General features: G+C 42.2%; 1 protein-coding gene across 3 annotated transcripts in view; it reads left to right on the forward strand.

The window, feature by feature from the left end:
* Nucleotides 1–1,490: 1,490 nt before the first annotated feature.
* The window catches only part of WDR49 (WD repeat domain 49), a 170,372-nt gene continuing 154,748 nt past the window's right edge, over nt 1,491–17,114 (forward strand). Inside the window, exons 1-2 of one of the 3 annotated variants that reach the window (XM_006077286.4) lie at nt 1,491–1,932; nt 2,262–2,512. In XM_006077286.4, coding sequence (XP_006077348.3) covers nt 2,345–2,512 — 168 coding nt within the window. In that variant the 5' untranslated portion in view covers nt 1,491–1,932; nt 2,262–2,344. The remainder of the gene's footprint in view (nt 1,933–2,261; nt 2,513–17,114) is intronic. The other 2 variants (XM_044945189.2, XM_044945192.2) reach the window with 2 other exon arrangements.

The following is a 17,114-nucleotide window of genomic DNA, read 5'->3' on the forward strand; positions in this document are numbered from 1 at the left end:
ACTTTTGGGGTCAATGTTGCCTCTTCATCTGTAACCTGGAGTAGGAAATGAAAACCTACTCCAGCATTCTTGCCTGGAAAATTCCATGTATAGAGGAGCCTGGCAGGTTGCAGTCCATGGGGTCGCAAGAGTCAGACACGACTCTTCACTTCATCTGTAAAGTGGGAAGAATGAGCTTTTCAGGATTATTGTGAAGCTTTAACAAGATAAGGAACTACAAAGTGCTTAGTGTAGTGCCAGGATTTCCCTGGTGGCTCAGGCGGTAAAGCGTCTGTCTACAATGAAGGAGACCTGGGTTCGATCCCTGGGTCGGGAAGATTCCCCTGGAGAAGGAAATGGCAACCCACTCCAGTACTATTGCCTGGAAAATCCCATGGACAGAGGAGCCTTGTAGGCTACAGTCCATGGGGTTGCAAAGAGTCGGACACGGCTGAGCGACTTCACTTCACTTAGTGTAGTGCCTGGTAGATGGTAAATGTGAAAACAAAATGTTAACTTTCTCCTTTTTCCTTTATTTTCATTAATATTAGCTGAACCAGTGATGGTACTTGGAGAAGGCAATGGCACCCCACTCCAGTACTCTTGCCTGGAAAATCCCATGGACGGAGGAGCCTGGTAGGCTGTGGTCCATGAAGGTCCTGGTAGGCTGTGGTCCATGGGTCGCAAAGAGTTGGACACGACTGAACGACTTCACTTTCATGCATTGGAGAAGGAAATGGCAACCCACTTCAGTGTTCTTGCCTGGAGAAGCCCAGGGACGGGGGAGCCTGGTGGGCTGTCGTCTATGGGGTCTCACAGAGTCGGACACTGAAGTGACTCAGCAGCAGCAGCAGCAGTGATGATACTGTAGGTAGTTTTATCATAAGATTTATCATATTATGTTATACTGTGTTCTCCTTCTGTATTTTCAATGAATTGAAAACCTATGCTACCTGTGGATACAGAGCACCTACTGTAGACTGATGATAATTTTACTTCCAGATGGGACAGAAAATGAAATATTTGCTTGGAGAGCTTGATTAATCTCTTATAAGAAGTAATTAGCATTCCCTCTGACATTTGCCATTTGGAACTGCGCATTGTTCCCAGTGCTGTCAAAAGTACATAGTAGGGTACACACTGCTATATTCGAAAGGGATAACCAACAAGGACCTGCTGTATAGCACAGGGAACTCTGCTCAATGTTAGTGCCAGCTGAGATGGGAGTGGGGGTTGGAGGAGAACAGATACATGTTTATGCAGGGCTGAGTCCCTTCCCTGTTCCCCTGAAACTATCACAGCATTGTTAATCGGCTATACCCCAAAACAAAACGTTTTTGGTATTAGAAAATAAATAAAATTTAAAAATATATATAGTAGGTGCTCAATAAATATTTATGAAAAGAATGAAAAAAAAAACAGGCTAAACAATTCCCATTTTATACACATAGAAACTAAGACAAAGAGATGATAAGAAAAAGATTCTTATTAAACACAAATGAAACATTTTTTACATAGAAAATGTAAAATTCCTAAATTCATTGTTTTCTTTGAATAATCATCTTGCTTCATAATACATTATATGTTTATAAAAGTTGTCTTTAAATAGTGCAGTGATGAAGTTTAATTTTAAAAAATGAGTGGGCTGAATTGTCCTTTAAAAAAACCTCAGTGTTTATATTGTTTATTCAAACCTTCAGGTCAGTCATTAGTTGCTGGACGGGATGGGGGTGTGAAGAGGAGGAGAAAAAGGAGAAGCCTTAGTTGGCTTCGCACTGGTTGCCAGGAAGCACACAAAGAGCATGCACACATGAAACAAACAAGGCCATGTTGCTGGGGAGGTAGTCATCAGAGGCACACACTTCACTGGGACAGAAACCCTATGGCTGTGTCACCTCACACCTCAAGACAAGAAAATGGAGTTTAAATCCATGACATACGAATAAAAGCAAGGTTAGCCAAAGAGATTTTGAAACATTGCTTTTCTAATGCATTTTAAACGAGTATTAGAAGTTGCATTTTGTGTCAGTTGCTATAAACCCGGGGGAAAGCTTTTATACTCTTGTAATCAAGCCAGGTTAAACAGAATATCCATGGTGGTGGGGGGAGGTGTTTTAAAAGGATTCAACAGTGGACTTTGAAAATAAACTGGAATTAAGGAAGAGTGAGGGTCAAGAGCTTTCATTCCCTGCCTCTGGGCTTGAATTTTTTGCCTCCTAATTGAGTGTCTTGAAAAGTACTTTTATTTTGGAATTCAATTGGTAAGTTGTTTCTTTTCAAAGGCACCTGTTGAAGGGAAAAGAAAAACAAAAAACAAAAAACTTACAGAGAGAGTTGAAGACTGCTGAAAAGAGGTGAAACCATTATGAGTTGCCAGAATGCTACCCCTGGGTTGAACAAAGGATCTCAGCCGCGGCCAGAGAACCTGGAGGAGACTTCACACGGTGCAACTGCAAAAGAAGACGCCAGCACAGTGCTGCTTGAGAACCAACTCACCCTGGGCGACTTTGTCCAAGTGCAGAGAGCCTTTGAGGTAAGCACTCATCTTATTTGCTGGAGAGTTTGAGTTGTTTGTGAAAGGGGCAGGGATGGAACAAAGACTTTTTTCTTAAAAGATTTTTTTTTTTAATATACTTAATAGTTAAAAGGGCTTCACGGGTGGCTCAGTGGTAAAAAATCTGCCTGCAATGCAGGAGACATAGATTCAATCCCTGGGTCAGAAAGATCCCCTGGAGCAGGAAATGGCAACCCACTCCAGTACTCTTGCCTGGGAAATCCCACGGACAGAGGAGCCTGGCAGGCTAACAGTCCATGGGGTCATGAAAGAGTCAGACACATTTGAGAGACACAACAACAACAGGGAACTGAAGAGAATTAATCCGACTTGGATTTAACATGAAGTAACTTTATCCATTGGTTCATTGGGTGAGATAAAATTATTTAGTATGAAATTGCTGCTACTGAATATCATTACCATCCAGGAAGGAAAATGAATTCCAGAACAATTTTTTTTTTAAGAGATCAATGTACTTTTGGAAAATAGAAAGTTATGATGCTAAAAAAGGGAAGCCAGATCTCTAGGGTGACTCTCAATAATAACCCTATCCCTCTGCAAATGCAAATAGGCACCTCCAGGTATATGGGCTTCCCAGGTGATGCTAATGGTAAAGAATCCACGTGTCAGTGCAGGAGACACTAGAGATGCAGGTTTGATCCTCAGGTTTGGAAGATCCCCTGGAGTAGGAAATGCAACCCACTCCAGTGTTCTTGCCTGGAGAATCCCACAGACAGAGGTGCCTGGTGGGCTACAGTCCGTGGGGTCACAGAGTCAGACACGACAGAGCATGCTCCCACGCATGCACCTCCTGTGTGAAGACATTCTCCCCTGCCTCACCCTAAGCAGCATGGCTCCTTTTCATAGCAGGTAGTGGCACTTCATTGTCCCAGCTCTCCTGTGAGGAATCAGTCTGCTACTCTTTTTTGCAAATATTGGAGCAATGCCAATGAAAACAAAAAAATTTAAATTTTAATTCTACATATAAACCTTAGGAATTTTAACTATAAATGAATAAGTTCCTTCTCTCTATCTCAATTAAGTTGGAACTCTGCTGATGTGCAGAATGAACAGCGTACATCAAAATGACTTTTAGCCTCTGTGCTGATAGGAAATATTCTTCCATGCTGTGGAATTTCAGTAGATATGAGCCTCCATCCTTTCTACTTCATTACACTTGCTAAAATATGCTCTCAGGGCTTCAGAATGTCCTCTGAGGGTGCTTGAGAATGTCATGTTAATTTGAAACAGACATACAATGTTTGGGAATACCACCTTGAAACTAATAAAGCATGGTGAAATCTAGCCATTCTATTGCCCTATAACTGGCACAAATTTTAATCTTTACCTACCCCCCAAAATAGTTGCTAGCCACTGAAAAACTACTATATCCTATTTTGTATAACCAGTTAAATTCTACCTGTGTCGATAATGTCCCATTAGTATCAATCATCTCTTTTTAATACTCTATCATATTTAGTAGGACAGACATGCTCTACCCTACACTTTTCTTATTTTAATCTTCATGTTTTTGCAGTTCACCCAAACCCACTGGTCTGAAAAGACTTTTAGTGCTGCTCATGTCCAATGCCCTAAATGAATCTGGCATATTTTGATAGACATTGCAAACATTTTGACAGCTTGAGGGCATTCAGAAAAACGTAACCACAGACTTTGACAGCTTTGACTCGGGAATGAACAGAAATGTGGGCAGTTTTGTTCTGGTGCTCAGAACATGAAGTAGAGTACTAGGGTCTGTTAGGAGAGTCTATGTTATAAAGTCCATGGGTTAGAGAGGGAAACTGCTACAAAAGGTTGGGGGTGGATGTTCTTTCCAAATTACTGATTAGTCTGGAGTGAACCAAAGTAAAATGGGACAATTCAATTTCAAGATTTTTTTTTTTTTTTTTTAAATCTCTAAATGTTTCAAAGACTGGAGCACTTGTTTTGAAATTAACCACTTTGAAGATCAGGTACCACTAATGGATCGAAAAGGAGAAAGAGATTACTATTCAGAGCTTGCATGAACCTAGAGAATCTAATGACAGCATTTAAAAAAGAAATTGAGCTTTGCAGGCTTACTTCAAGGAACAGTGAAAGTCCATCCAATTTTAACAGACTCAACAGACAGAATGGAATCATCCAATGGCAAATGTATAACCAGGAATAAAAATTAGGCCCTCGATACAACACAGTTTCCACAAACACCACAGACACCTAGAGAAGAATGATACACTGGATGATTTCCACAAACTCCCTTCCATCTGTCGTGAGGGATGGGCCCACAGGTCACAGGTGTAGATTGCTGTAAAAGGAAAAATTGCCCTCAGGGGTTGTTCTGCATCATAGAGCTCTGAAGGCAGTTATTTGTAGTCCATTCATTAAAGACACACTCTCGGAATGCCACAATTCTGAAACTGGATCCTTTTATCTCTTGTTTTGTTTTCTTGTACCCAGATTGCTTATTTGGAGCTGAAGAGTTGTCAGGTAATAGGCAAAGTCCATGTTCTTAAATAGCAGTAGCAATGCTTACCTGAAAAATGGAAAGATGAGTCTTTGAATTGTGTAGTGAATGTTTCACATGTTTCCAGATGAGTTATTACATACCATATAAATCTTAGTAGTAACATTTAGAAATAAAGTGCTTGGGACTTCCCTGGTGGTCCAGTGGTTGAAACTTGCCTTCCAAGGCACAGGGTGCAGGTTTGATCCCTGGTTGGGGAGCTGAGATCCCACATGCCCCGTGGCCAAAAAACCAAGACATAAAACAGAAGCAATATTGTAAAAAATTCAATAAAGATGTTAAAAATCAGTTCAGTTCAGTTCAGTTACTCAGTCGTGTCCGACTCTTTGCGACCCCATAAATTGCAGCATGCCAGGCCTCCCTGTCCATCACCAACTCCTGGAGTTCACTCAGACTCACGTCCATCGAGTCAGTGATGCCATCCAGCCATCTCATCCTCTGTCGTCCCCTTCTCCTCCTGCCCCCGATCCCTCCCAGCATCAGAGTCTTTTCCAATGAGTCAACTCTTCGCATGAGGTGGCCAAAGTATTGGAGTTTCAGCTTTAGCATCATTCCTTCCAAAGAAATCCCAGGGCTGATCTCCTTCAGAATGGACTGGTTGGATCTCCTTGCAGTCCAAGGGACTCTCAAGAGTCTTCTCCAACACCACAGTTCAAAAGCATCAATTCTTCGGTGCTCAGCTTTCTTCACAGTCCAACTCTCACATCCATACATGACCACTGGAAAAACCATAACCTTGACTAGACGTTAAAAATGGTCCACAACAAAAAATTCTTAAAAAAAAAAAAAAAAAAAAGGAAAGAGAACCTGAGTACTGCTTACATTGTTTGATGGTATAAATGAGTCAGAATCAGTGTTTAAGAGTCGGGGGTCAGACTTCTTGGATTTGATTCCTTGTTTTGTCACTGACAATGTAACTTTGTGCAAATCACTTAATCTCTCTGAGTCTCAGTTTCTTTTATTTCTAACCTGAGGATAATAGGGTTGTTGTGAGGATTAAATGAAATATTATCTGGAAAGCACTTGAAAGAGTGCTTTATATAGAAAAAATGCTCAGTCAACATAGTTATTATATCTTCAGTGAGTAGAAATTGAACAACATGGCCTTTAACAGTCTCTCAACTTTAACACATACATTCCCCCCCAAAAAAATTAAGCTTTGAATAACACTCACAACTATGCTTTTATATTCCTTTTGGTTGGGGTAGGAAGTGGAAACAATGAGTTGCAAAGACACAAATTCACATAGAAGAATACAAAAGCTCATCTTTTCATCTCGTATTTCATATTTGATTAGCATGTGAAAGATGTCAAGATATCTTGATCCTCTTCTTTAGAACAAAGAAGTTATCTGGATAGAAGTACTAGAAAAGTAACTATGAGTTTTGTTTTGTTTTGTTTTTTCTTTTAAGTGATGGTGTCCAAAAAGCCATATTTCAGTTTGCAGGGAATGTAACTTGTATTAGTCATAGAACTGTAAAATGCTTGTTACCCAAACTTCTCTACTTAAAGAAATGATGTGCTCTCTGGATAGTCATATTATTTTAATGTTGAACATACTTTACATTTTCTTAGATACTTCAGTAGCCCATTATTGTGTGAAGAGGGATGCCTATGATTTGCTGATCTGATAGGAATCTTGAGAAGTAGAAATTAATGGTCCAAGGGAAATGGGATTTTGGAAACGCTGCATTGAGACTTGATATATTTTAGTTTTTTTTCCCCAAGACTGTGGCTATGTAGGTTCTTGAATATTTCTTTTCTTGACTTCTCCATCATTGACTTCTTTATATCAGGACAATCTGCTCTTTGATATTGGAAGCCTTGTTGCCTGTTTGGCTTGGGTCTATAGTTTGCTGGACTCCCTGGATTGGGTCCTGACCTGCCTCTGTCAGCCACGCTGTCTGTAGCATCCCTTGGTACATCCTTTTTGGCCCTACCCTGTCTGCTCTGTGCTGCTATTTGCCCAGTTCAGTTCCATTCAGTCGCTCAGTTGTGTCTGACTCCTTGGGACCCCGTGAATTGCAGCATGCCAGGCCTCCCTGTCCATCAACAATTCCTGGAGTTCACTCAAACTCACATCCATTGAGTCCGTGATGCCATCCAGCCATCTCATCCTCTGTCGTCCCCTTTTCCTCCTGCCCCCAATCCCTCCCAGCATCAGAGTCTTTTCCAATGAGTCAACTCTTCACATGAGGTGGCCAAAGTACTGGCGTTTCAGCTTTAAAATCATTCTTTCCAAAGAACACCCAGGACCGATCTCCTTTAGAATGGACTGATTGGATCTCCTTGCAGTCCAAGGGACTCTCAAGAGTCTTCTCCAACACCACAGTTCAAAAGCATCAATTCTTCGGTGCTCAGCTTTATTCACAGTCCAACTCTCACATCCATACATGGCCATTTGCCCAAGTCCTACTAAATCTTAAGCTTCAGTTCAGTTCAGTTCAGTCGCTCAGTCGTGTCTGATTATTTGCGACCCCATGAATTGCAGCACGCCAGGCCTCCCTATCCATCACCAATTCCCGGAGTTCACTCAGACTCACATCCATCGAGTCAGTGATGCCATCCAGCCATCTCATCCTCTGGCGTCCCCTTCTCCTCCTGCCCCCAATCCCTCCCAGCATCAGAATCTTTTCCAATGAGGCAACTCTTCGCATGAGGTGGCCAAAGTACTGGAGTTTCAGCTTTAGCATCATTCCTTCCAAAGAAATCCCAGGGCTGATCTCCTTCAGAATGGACTGGTTGGATCTCCTTGCAGTCCAAGGGACTCTCAAGAGTCTTCTCCAACACCACAGTTCAAGCATCAATTCTTCAGCGCTCAGCTTTCTTCACAGTCCAACTCTCACATCCATACATGACCACTGGAAAAACCATAGCCTTGACTAGACGAACCTTTGTTGGCAAAGTAATGTCTCTGCTTTTGAATATGCTATCTAGGTTGGTCATAACTTTCTTTCCAAGGAGTAAACATCTTTTAATTTCATGGCTGCAGTCACCATCTGCAGTGATTTTGGAGTCCAGAAAAATAAAGTCTGACACTGTTTCCACTGTTTCCCCATCTATTTCCCATGAAGTGATGGGACCAGATGCCATGATCTTCATTTTCTGAATGTTGAGCTTTAAGCCAACCTTTTCACTCTCCACTTTCACCTTCATCAAGAGGCTTTTTAGTTCCTCTTCACTTTCTGCCATAAGGGTGGTGTCATCTGCATATCTGAGGTTATTGATATTTCTCCCAGCAATCTTGATTCCAGCTTGTGCTTCTTCCAGCCCAGCATTTCTCATGATGTACTCTGCTTAAATAGCTTGAAATAATGCTCCTAAACCATATGTAAAAGGTGAGATATTTATGCTTAAAGTAGGAAGGGCCAAAACAGTTCAGTGTGAGAAAGGCATGGTAAAAATCCTAACAGGAAGTCCCCAGAGATGTTCAGGGAAGGTTCTCAGAACACACTTATCTTGGGGGATGAATGGAATCTAAACACAATGCACTTGTCCTCACTTAACCTAGATAGACCAAAGTTCAGGAGGTATTTGCAGTTCTGAAAATTGTGCTTAAGGTATAATAAATGATTAAATCCACAGAATTTATGATGTATTCATGCTTGATTGTCTCTATAAAAATTCCCAACATTTTTGTCTACAGCAGGGCCTATGAACAATGCTTCCCTTGTACCAACAGGACAAAATCGAGAGTTCTGATGCCCTGCTAGGCAGGGTAGACTTTAAGGAATCCAGAAAGTCACTGTTATCAAAAATTTAATTACATACAGTTAATTACATACATCTAATTTACAGTTAGATAAGTCATATTAAACCCCTCTCCAAACAAACAAACAAGAATGATCTTGGTCTTCTGATCCTCCTGTTCCACCCCTTCCACCCTCACCTCTCCCAGACATGAGAAGGAGAAATTACTTGAGTAACCCAATTGATGGTGACAGTGTTGGTCTGTATTTTTAAAGTAAGCAGTGGGTGGGTGGGTGGGGGGTAATCTATTAAAAGGATATGAGATTGAAAAAAAAAGATTCCCACTTTTTCCATTATTTGGCCTTTCTTTTATATATATAAATGAGTTTATTTTATTTATTTATATTTTGTCCATGCCACTTGGCATGTGAGATCAGAGTTCTCTGACCAGGTATTAAACCCTAGCCCTTGGCGTTGGAGGTCAGAGTCCTAGCCCCTGGACTGCTAGCCAAGTCCCTGTCCTTCTTTCTAAACTCTTAGGACTCTCCCAGTTCATAAGGGACTTGCCTTCTCATTTCCCACTGTATCTTTGTTATTAATTTACCCAAATGGACAGGCCTTCCTAGATGTAGCTCATGTTCCAGAGCTCTTCTTACCTCTTGCTTCTTTTTTTTTTCTACTCTAGATATCACCATCCCAAATGCATAAATAAAACCATCTATTTTTGTTTCACCTCTCCTCAGAACTGTTAGATTTTGCTTGTTTCTGTCAAAATATGATACAGTCCATGAAGATCACTTAAAAATTATTTTTAAGGTAGGACTGATAGTTAACAACTGTATAGTATGGTATTCAATGAAGTTCTGAAATTAGAAAATTTTACAGGGTGTGCAAATTGTGTAAAGTATATGATGGCACATTCATGATAGAGGTTTATTTATCACTCATGTAGAGGGCAGATATTTCTAATTGGCAGCAGCTCCAAGTAGGGATTCTAACAGGTAAGCTCCTTCCATCTTCTGCCTTCAGGCTGGCCGTGTGTCAAGCTAGTCGTGGGAGTAAGAGCTTGAAGGAGCACACGGGGGAGGTTTCATGGGCCAAACTCCCCTCTCTACTGCCAGGGCAGCTGGAAAGGGTAGGCAGGCATGTGCCCAGAAAACAGTCTCACTCACTATCCTCAGAGTGTAATGGTAGGAAAATTTACATTTCTCCTAATAAACCTGTGTGCTATATTTCATAGATTAAGGAAAGCTATGTACCTAAGGATGCTTTATGTTTTGCCTTTGTTGCCAGGAAGTTCAAAGTTAAGTTTAGTCTTCGATTGATACAATGATTATTAACATAAATTTTTCTGAAACATTTATCTTCTATTTTCATTCTACGATTCTTGTTCTTTTATCTTGGTTTTAATGGTCTGACTGCCTATGTACTGTAACTGAACTCAAGTTCTTTCTGGAAATCAGTGGAGGTAAAAATGATGAATAAAAATTAAATGTCTTTGAAGTATGGTGAGATTTTACCAAATACCTCTGTAGGTATCGTGTGATTTGATCCTCTCACCAGCCTGGGATGTAGTCAAGGCACGTATTTTTATTTCCCATTTACACATGAGGATAATAAAGCTCAAAGATACTTAACTGAGGTACCCTATAGAGCAGAGCCAGGGCCCTGGGGTAGATAGTCAACCTTCTAGCCCTTTGTATGGCAGGGCTCCCACTGGCCACCAGGCACCCATCCTTTGGGATTTGCTCTAAGGAACAGGAATCCAATAGGATACAGACTTTAATAATCAAATGAACATGTCAAGTTAGTACCACACAGACACTGTGCCTTGGTCACTTGGAATTAATGCAAATCAGCAAATAATAAGCCACGTCCGAGGTCAGGAGCAGAAGCCAGGAGGACCCCATGCCCGAAGGGCGCAGCCAAGAGGAGTTACCCCACATCCGAGGTCAGGAGCAGTGGCCGAGAGTACCAGACTGCGACGGCGCAGGAACAGCAGAGAGGAGCTACCCCACATCCGAGGTCAGGGAAGGCGGCCAGGAGGAGCTACCCCACGTCCCCACGCCCAAGGCCGGGGCGGCAGCGGGGAGGAGCAACCCCATGTCCAAGGAACCGTGGCTGCGCGGATGCAGGAGGGCCTAGAGGAGCTATCCCACACTGAAGGTCAGGAAGAGCTGCTGTGAGAGATACCCCTTGTCCAAGGTAAGGAGCAATGGCTGTGGTTTGCTGGAGCAGACGTGAAGAGATACCCCATGCCCAAGGTAAGAGAAACCCAAGAAAGACAGTAGGTGTTGCAAGAGAGCATCAGAGGGCAAACACACTGAAACCATACTCACAGAAAACTAGTCAATCTAATCACACTAGGACCACAGCCTTGTCTAACTCAATGAAACTAAGCCATGCCTGTGGGGCAACCCAAGATGGGCGGATCATGATGGAGAGATCTGACAGAATGTGGTCCACTGGAGAAGGGAATGGCAAACCACTTCAGTATTCTTGCCCTGAGAACTCCATAACAGTATGAAAAGGCAAAATGATAGGATACTGAAAGAGAAACTCCCCAGGTCAGTAGGTGCCCAATATGCTACTGGAGATCAGTGGAGAAATAACTGCAGAAATAATGAAGGGATGGAGCCAAAGCAAAAAGAATACCCAGCTGTGGATGTGACTGGTGATAGAAGCAAGGTCCGATGCTGTAAAGAGCAATATTGCATAGGAACCTGGAATGTCAGGTCCATGAATCAAGGCAAATTGGAAGTGGTCAAACAAGAGATGGCAAGAGTGAATGTCGACATTCTAGGAATCAGAGAACTGAAATGGACTGGAATGGGTGAATTTAACTCAGATGACCATTATATCTACTACTGCAGGCAGGAGTCCCTCAGAAGAAATGGATAGCCATCATGGTCAACAAGAGTCTGAAATGCAGTACTTGGATGCACTCTCAAAAACGACAGAATGATCTCTGTTCGTTTCCGAGGCAAACCATTCAATATCACAGTAATCCAAGTCTATGCCCACACCAGTAATGCTGAAGAAGCTGAAGTTGAATGGTTCTATGAAGACCTACAAGACCTTTTAGAACTAACACCCAAAAAAGATGTCCTTTTCATTATAGGGGACTGGAATGCAAAAGTAGGAGTCAAGAAACACCTAGACTAACAGGCAAATTTGGCCTTGGAATATGGAATGAAGCAGGGCAAAGACTAATAGAGTTTTGCCAAGAAAATGCACTGGTCATAACAAACACCCTCTTCCAACAACACAAGAGAAGACTCTATACATGGACATTACCAGATGGTCAACACCGAAATCTGATTGATTATATTCTTTGCAGCCAAAGATGGAGAAGCTCTATACAGTCAGCAAAAACAAGACCAGGAGCTGACTGTGGCTCAGACCATGAACTCCTTATTGCCAAATTCAGACTTAAATTGAAGAAAGTAGGGAAAACCACTAGACCATTCAGGTATGACCTAAATCAAATCCCTTATGATTATACAGTGGAAGTGAGAAATAGATTTAAGGGCCTAGATCTGATAGAGTGCCTGATGAACTATGGACTGAGATTCATGACATTGTACAGGAGACAGGGATCAAGACCGTCCCCATGGAAAAGAAATGCAAAAAAGCAAAATGGCTGTCTGGGGAGGCCTTACAAATAGCTGTGAAAAGAAGAGAAGCGAAAAGCAAAGGAGAAAAGGAAAGATATAAACATCTGAATGCAGAGTTCTGAAGAATAGCAAGAAGAGATAAGAAAGCCTTCTTCAGCAATCAATGCAAAGAAATAGAGGAAAACAACAGAATGGGAAAGACTAGAGATCTCTTCAAGAAAATCAGAGATACCAAAGGAATATTTCATGCAAAGATGGGCTCAATAAAGGACAGAAATGGTATGGACCTAACAGAAGCAGAAGATATTAAGAGATGGCAAGAATACACAGAAGAACTGTACAAAAAGAGCTTCACGACCCAGATAATCACGATGGTGTGATCACTGACCTAGAACCAGACATCCTGGAATGTGAAGTCAAGTGGGCCTTAGAAAGCATCACTACGAACAAAGCTAGTGGAGGTGATGGAATTCCAGTTGAGCTATTCCAAATCCTGAAAGATGATGCTGTGAAAGTGCTGCACTCAATATGCCAGCAAATTTGGAAAACTCAGCAGTGGCCACAGGACTGGAAAAGGTCAGTTTTCATTCCAATCCCAAAGAAAGGCAATGCCATAGAATGCTCAAACTACTGCACAATTGCACTCATCTCACAAGCTAGTAAAGTAATGCTTAAAATTCTCCAAGCCAGGGTTCAGCAATACGTGAACCGTGAACTTCCTGATGTTCAAGCTGGTTTTAGAAAAGGCAGAGGAACCAGAGATCAAATTTCCAACATCCACTGGATCATGGAAAAAGCAAGAGAGTTCCAGAAAAACATCTATTTCTGCTTTATTGACTATGCCAAGGCCTTTGACTGTGTGGATTACAATAAACTGTGGAAAATTCTGAAAGAGATGGGAATACCAGACCACCTGATCTGCCTCTTGAGAAATTTGTATGCAGGTCAGGAAGCAACAGTTAGAACTAGACATGGAACAACAGACTGGTTCCAAATAGGAAAAGGAGTACGTCAAGGCTGTATATTGTCACTCTGTTTATTTAACTTCTATGCAGAGTACATCATGAGAAACGCTGGACTGGAAGAAACACAAGCTGGAATCAAGATTGCCAGGAGAAATATCAATAACCTCAGATATGCAGATGACACCACCCTTATGGCAGAAAGTGAAGAGGAACTCAAAAGCCTCTTGATGAATGTGAAAGTGGAGAGTGAAAAAGTTGGCTTAAAGCTCAACATTCAGAAAACGAAGATCATGGCATCCAGTCCCATCACTTCATGGGAAATAGATGGGGAAACAGTGGAAACAGTGTCAGACTTTATTTTTCTGGACTCCAAAATCACTACAGATGGTGACTGCAGCCATGAAATTAAAAGACACTTACTCCTTGGAAGGAAAGTTATGACCAACTTAGATAGCATATTCAAAAGCAGAGACATTACTTTGCCAACAAAGGTTCGTCTAGTCAAGGCTATGGTTTTTCCTGTGGTCATGTATGGATGTGAGAGTTGGACTGTAAAGAAGGCTGAGCGCCTAAGAATTGATGCTTTTGAACTGTGGTGTTGGAGAAGACTTTGAGTGTCCCTTGGACTGCAAGGAGATCCAACCAGTCCATTCTGAAGGAGATCAGCCCTGGGATTCCTTTGGAAGGAATGATGCTAAAGCTGAAACTCCAGTACTTTGGCCACCTCATGCGAAGAGTTGACTCATTGGAAAAGACTCTGATGCTGGGAGGGATTGGGGGCAAGAGGAGAAGGGGAAGCCAGAGGATGAGATGGCTGGATGGCATCACTGACTCGATGGACATGAGTCTGAGTGAACTCCGGGAGTGATGGACAGGGTGATGGACAGGGAGGCCTGGCGTGCTGCGATTCATGGGGTCACAAAGAGTCGGACATGACTGAGCAACTGATCTGATCTGATCTGATAATAAATCAATGCAGAGAAGTGTGGAAGAATGAAAGGGAAGGATAGGAGTAACTCATTGCTTTTTTATTACTTTTTCCTTTCTGAAGGCATTCGGTGGAGGCCTGTGAGAAGGTAAACAAGTAAAGCTTAATCTACTACTGTATTCCATAGTACAGAGTGCATCCAGCAATCTCAGTCAGTCCATCACTTGCTGACCAAAAGCAGCAGGTCAGAGCATTTCTCACTCCAGCTCCCTTAGAAGAATCAAAAAACCTCATTTTTTATGGCAGCAGAAAATCAGTGAACCCTGCAGGTGCCCCTCCTCATCATTAAGGTAATAACATGAAGACAAATTTGATAGCCCTGCAGTTGGCACAAACGGAAACGACAGAGGATGCTTTGGTGGTTTTGTCTGAGTTGTTAGAATTCATGGGGAGGTTAACAAAGGATGCCATCATTGGAACACAAGCAAGTGAAGTTCTCTGTCAACACACATGAAAAATCGGCCTTCCTGAACACTGCTGCCCTTGTGCTGAATTTTGTGACAAGTTCTAACAGCTTCGTGCCTTTTCTAATTTCTCTGTTTGCTTTCAGAACTGGCATTTATAAAAATTAATCTAGATCAGAAAGGGTGATGAAGAGTACTTTTGAGGGACAAACATTTTCACCTTAAGCTTTGGCCAGGATTGGAGTAGAGAAGGCAAGCAAGAAACTTGTTATAAAGGAGAAAGAAAGCAAGCAAAGATGCCTACTGCTATTCATTTATAGTATATCAACTTAACCAGACCTTTACACCATGGGCCTGTGTGCTTCCTCAGTCACTTCAGTTGTGTCCAACTCTTTGTGACCCCGTGGGTCATAGCCTACCAGGCCCCACTGTCCATGAGATTTCCCAGGCAAGAGTACTGGAGTGGGGTGCCATGCCCTCCTCCAAAGGATCTTTCCAACCCAGGGATCAAGCCTCATCTCTCTGTCTCCTCTATAGCAGATTGTTTATTGCTGAGCCACCAGAGAAACCAAGATGAAGGGCACAGCCTACCGTTTCAAATTTCCTAAAATTTAAGAAAGAAAAATGAGGAAAACAGACAATTGGAGGGATATAATTTGTGCTGTTTTGATTTTGCATTTGTGCTGTGTTAGCAAGTATAGTTACACCCAATGATTAGACAAGAGCCCTCTGAATTGCCCTTCATGATTTCTGATCTTTCCCTGAAGCTCTGGTCAGACACAAGTCGCTCGGGTCATTTTTTCCTCTCATCAGGTGTTACCAACATATTATGGAAAAGAGTCTTGTTAGATCTTGACTCTGGGCACAAGCATTCTCTGCTGAGGACTTCCAGGGATACAGTTTTCCTATACTCTGTTGCTTCCCATGTTCTCTCTTCTTAATTCTCACAACCTCTGAGGCCAGGTTCTCACACTGGTCTTTCTCCAGATCTGTCCAATATGGCAGCCTTGAGCCAAAGGTGGCTATTTAAATTAAAATGAGATAAAGTTCAGTTCAGTTCAGTTGCTCAGTTATGTCTGACTCTTTGTGACCCCATGAACCGCAGCATGCCAGGCCTCCCTGTCCATCACCAACTCCTGGAGTCCACCCAAACCCCTGTCCATTGAGTCGGTGATACCATACAGCCATCTCATCCTCTGATGTCCCCTCCTCTTCCCACCCTCAATCTTTCCCAGCATCAGGGTCTTTTCAAATGAGTCAGCTCTTTGCATCAGGTGGCCAAAGTATTGGAGTTTCAGCTTCAACATCACTCCTTCCAATGAACACCCAGGACGGATCTCCTTTAGGATGGAATGGTTGGCTCTCCTTACGGTTCAAGGGACTCAAGAGTCTTCTCCAACACCACAGTTCAAAAGCATCAATTCTTCAGCACTCAGCTATCTTATAGTCCAACTCTCACATCTATACATGACCACTGGAAAAACCATAGCCTTGACTAGATGGACCTTTGTTGACAAAGTGATGTCTCTGCTTTTTAATATGCTAAATTGCTCATAACTTTCCTTCCAAGGAGTAAGCATAATAAAGTTAGAACTTACTTAATAAAATAAAAGTTCAGTTCCTCACAAGCACCGGCCATGTTTAAAGTATTCAGTAAGTACATGTGGCTAGTAGTCACCACAGTGGAGAGTACAGATTAAAGAACATTTTCTTCATCAGAGAAAGTTCTGTTGGACAGTTAGACCTTTTTCTTGGTATCCTAGTAGCTTTCCCCCTTTCCATACTTCTGGTCATATATATATGGCCAACAGGCTACTCTCAGCCCCTCAGTACCCACTGGAAGTATACCAGGCTCCTCATTCCTTAGAGCCTGGAGGCCAAACTGATTATTAGCTCTGGTGATTATTGGTGTTGTTCAGTCACTCAGTCATATCCTACTCTTTGCTACCCCGTAAACTGCAGCATGCCAGGCTTCCCTGTCCTTCACTATCTCCCGGAGTTTGCTCAAACTGATATCCATTGAGTTGGTGACACCACCCAACCATCTCATCCTCTGTTGCCCCTTCTCCTCCTACCCTCAATTTTTCCAACATCAGGGTCTTTTCCAGTCAGTTGGCTCTTTGCATCAAGTGGCTGAAGTAGTGGAGCTTCAGCTTCAGCCTCTGTCACTTCAGTGAATATTCAGGATCAATTTCCTTTTGGATTGACTGGTTTGACCTCCTTGCTGTCCAAGAAACTCTCAAGAGTCTTCTCCAGAACCACAATTTGAAAGCATCAATTCTTCAGTGCTCAGCCTTCTTTACAGTCCAACTCTCACATCCATATATGATTACTGGAAAACCATAGTTTTGACTATATGGACTTTTGTTGGCAAAGTGAATGTCTCTGCTTGT

This window comes from Bubalus bubalis, chromosome 1 (genome assembly GCF_019923935.1).
Source record: "Bubalus bubalis isolate 160015118507 breed Murrah chromosome 1, NDDB_SH_1, whole genome shotgun sequence".
In the NCBI taxonomy this organism is placed as follows: Eukaryota; Metazoa; Chordata; class Mammalia; order Artiodactyla; family Bovidae; genus Bubalus; species Bubalus bubalis.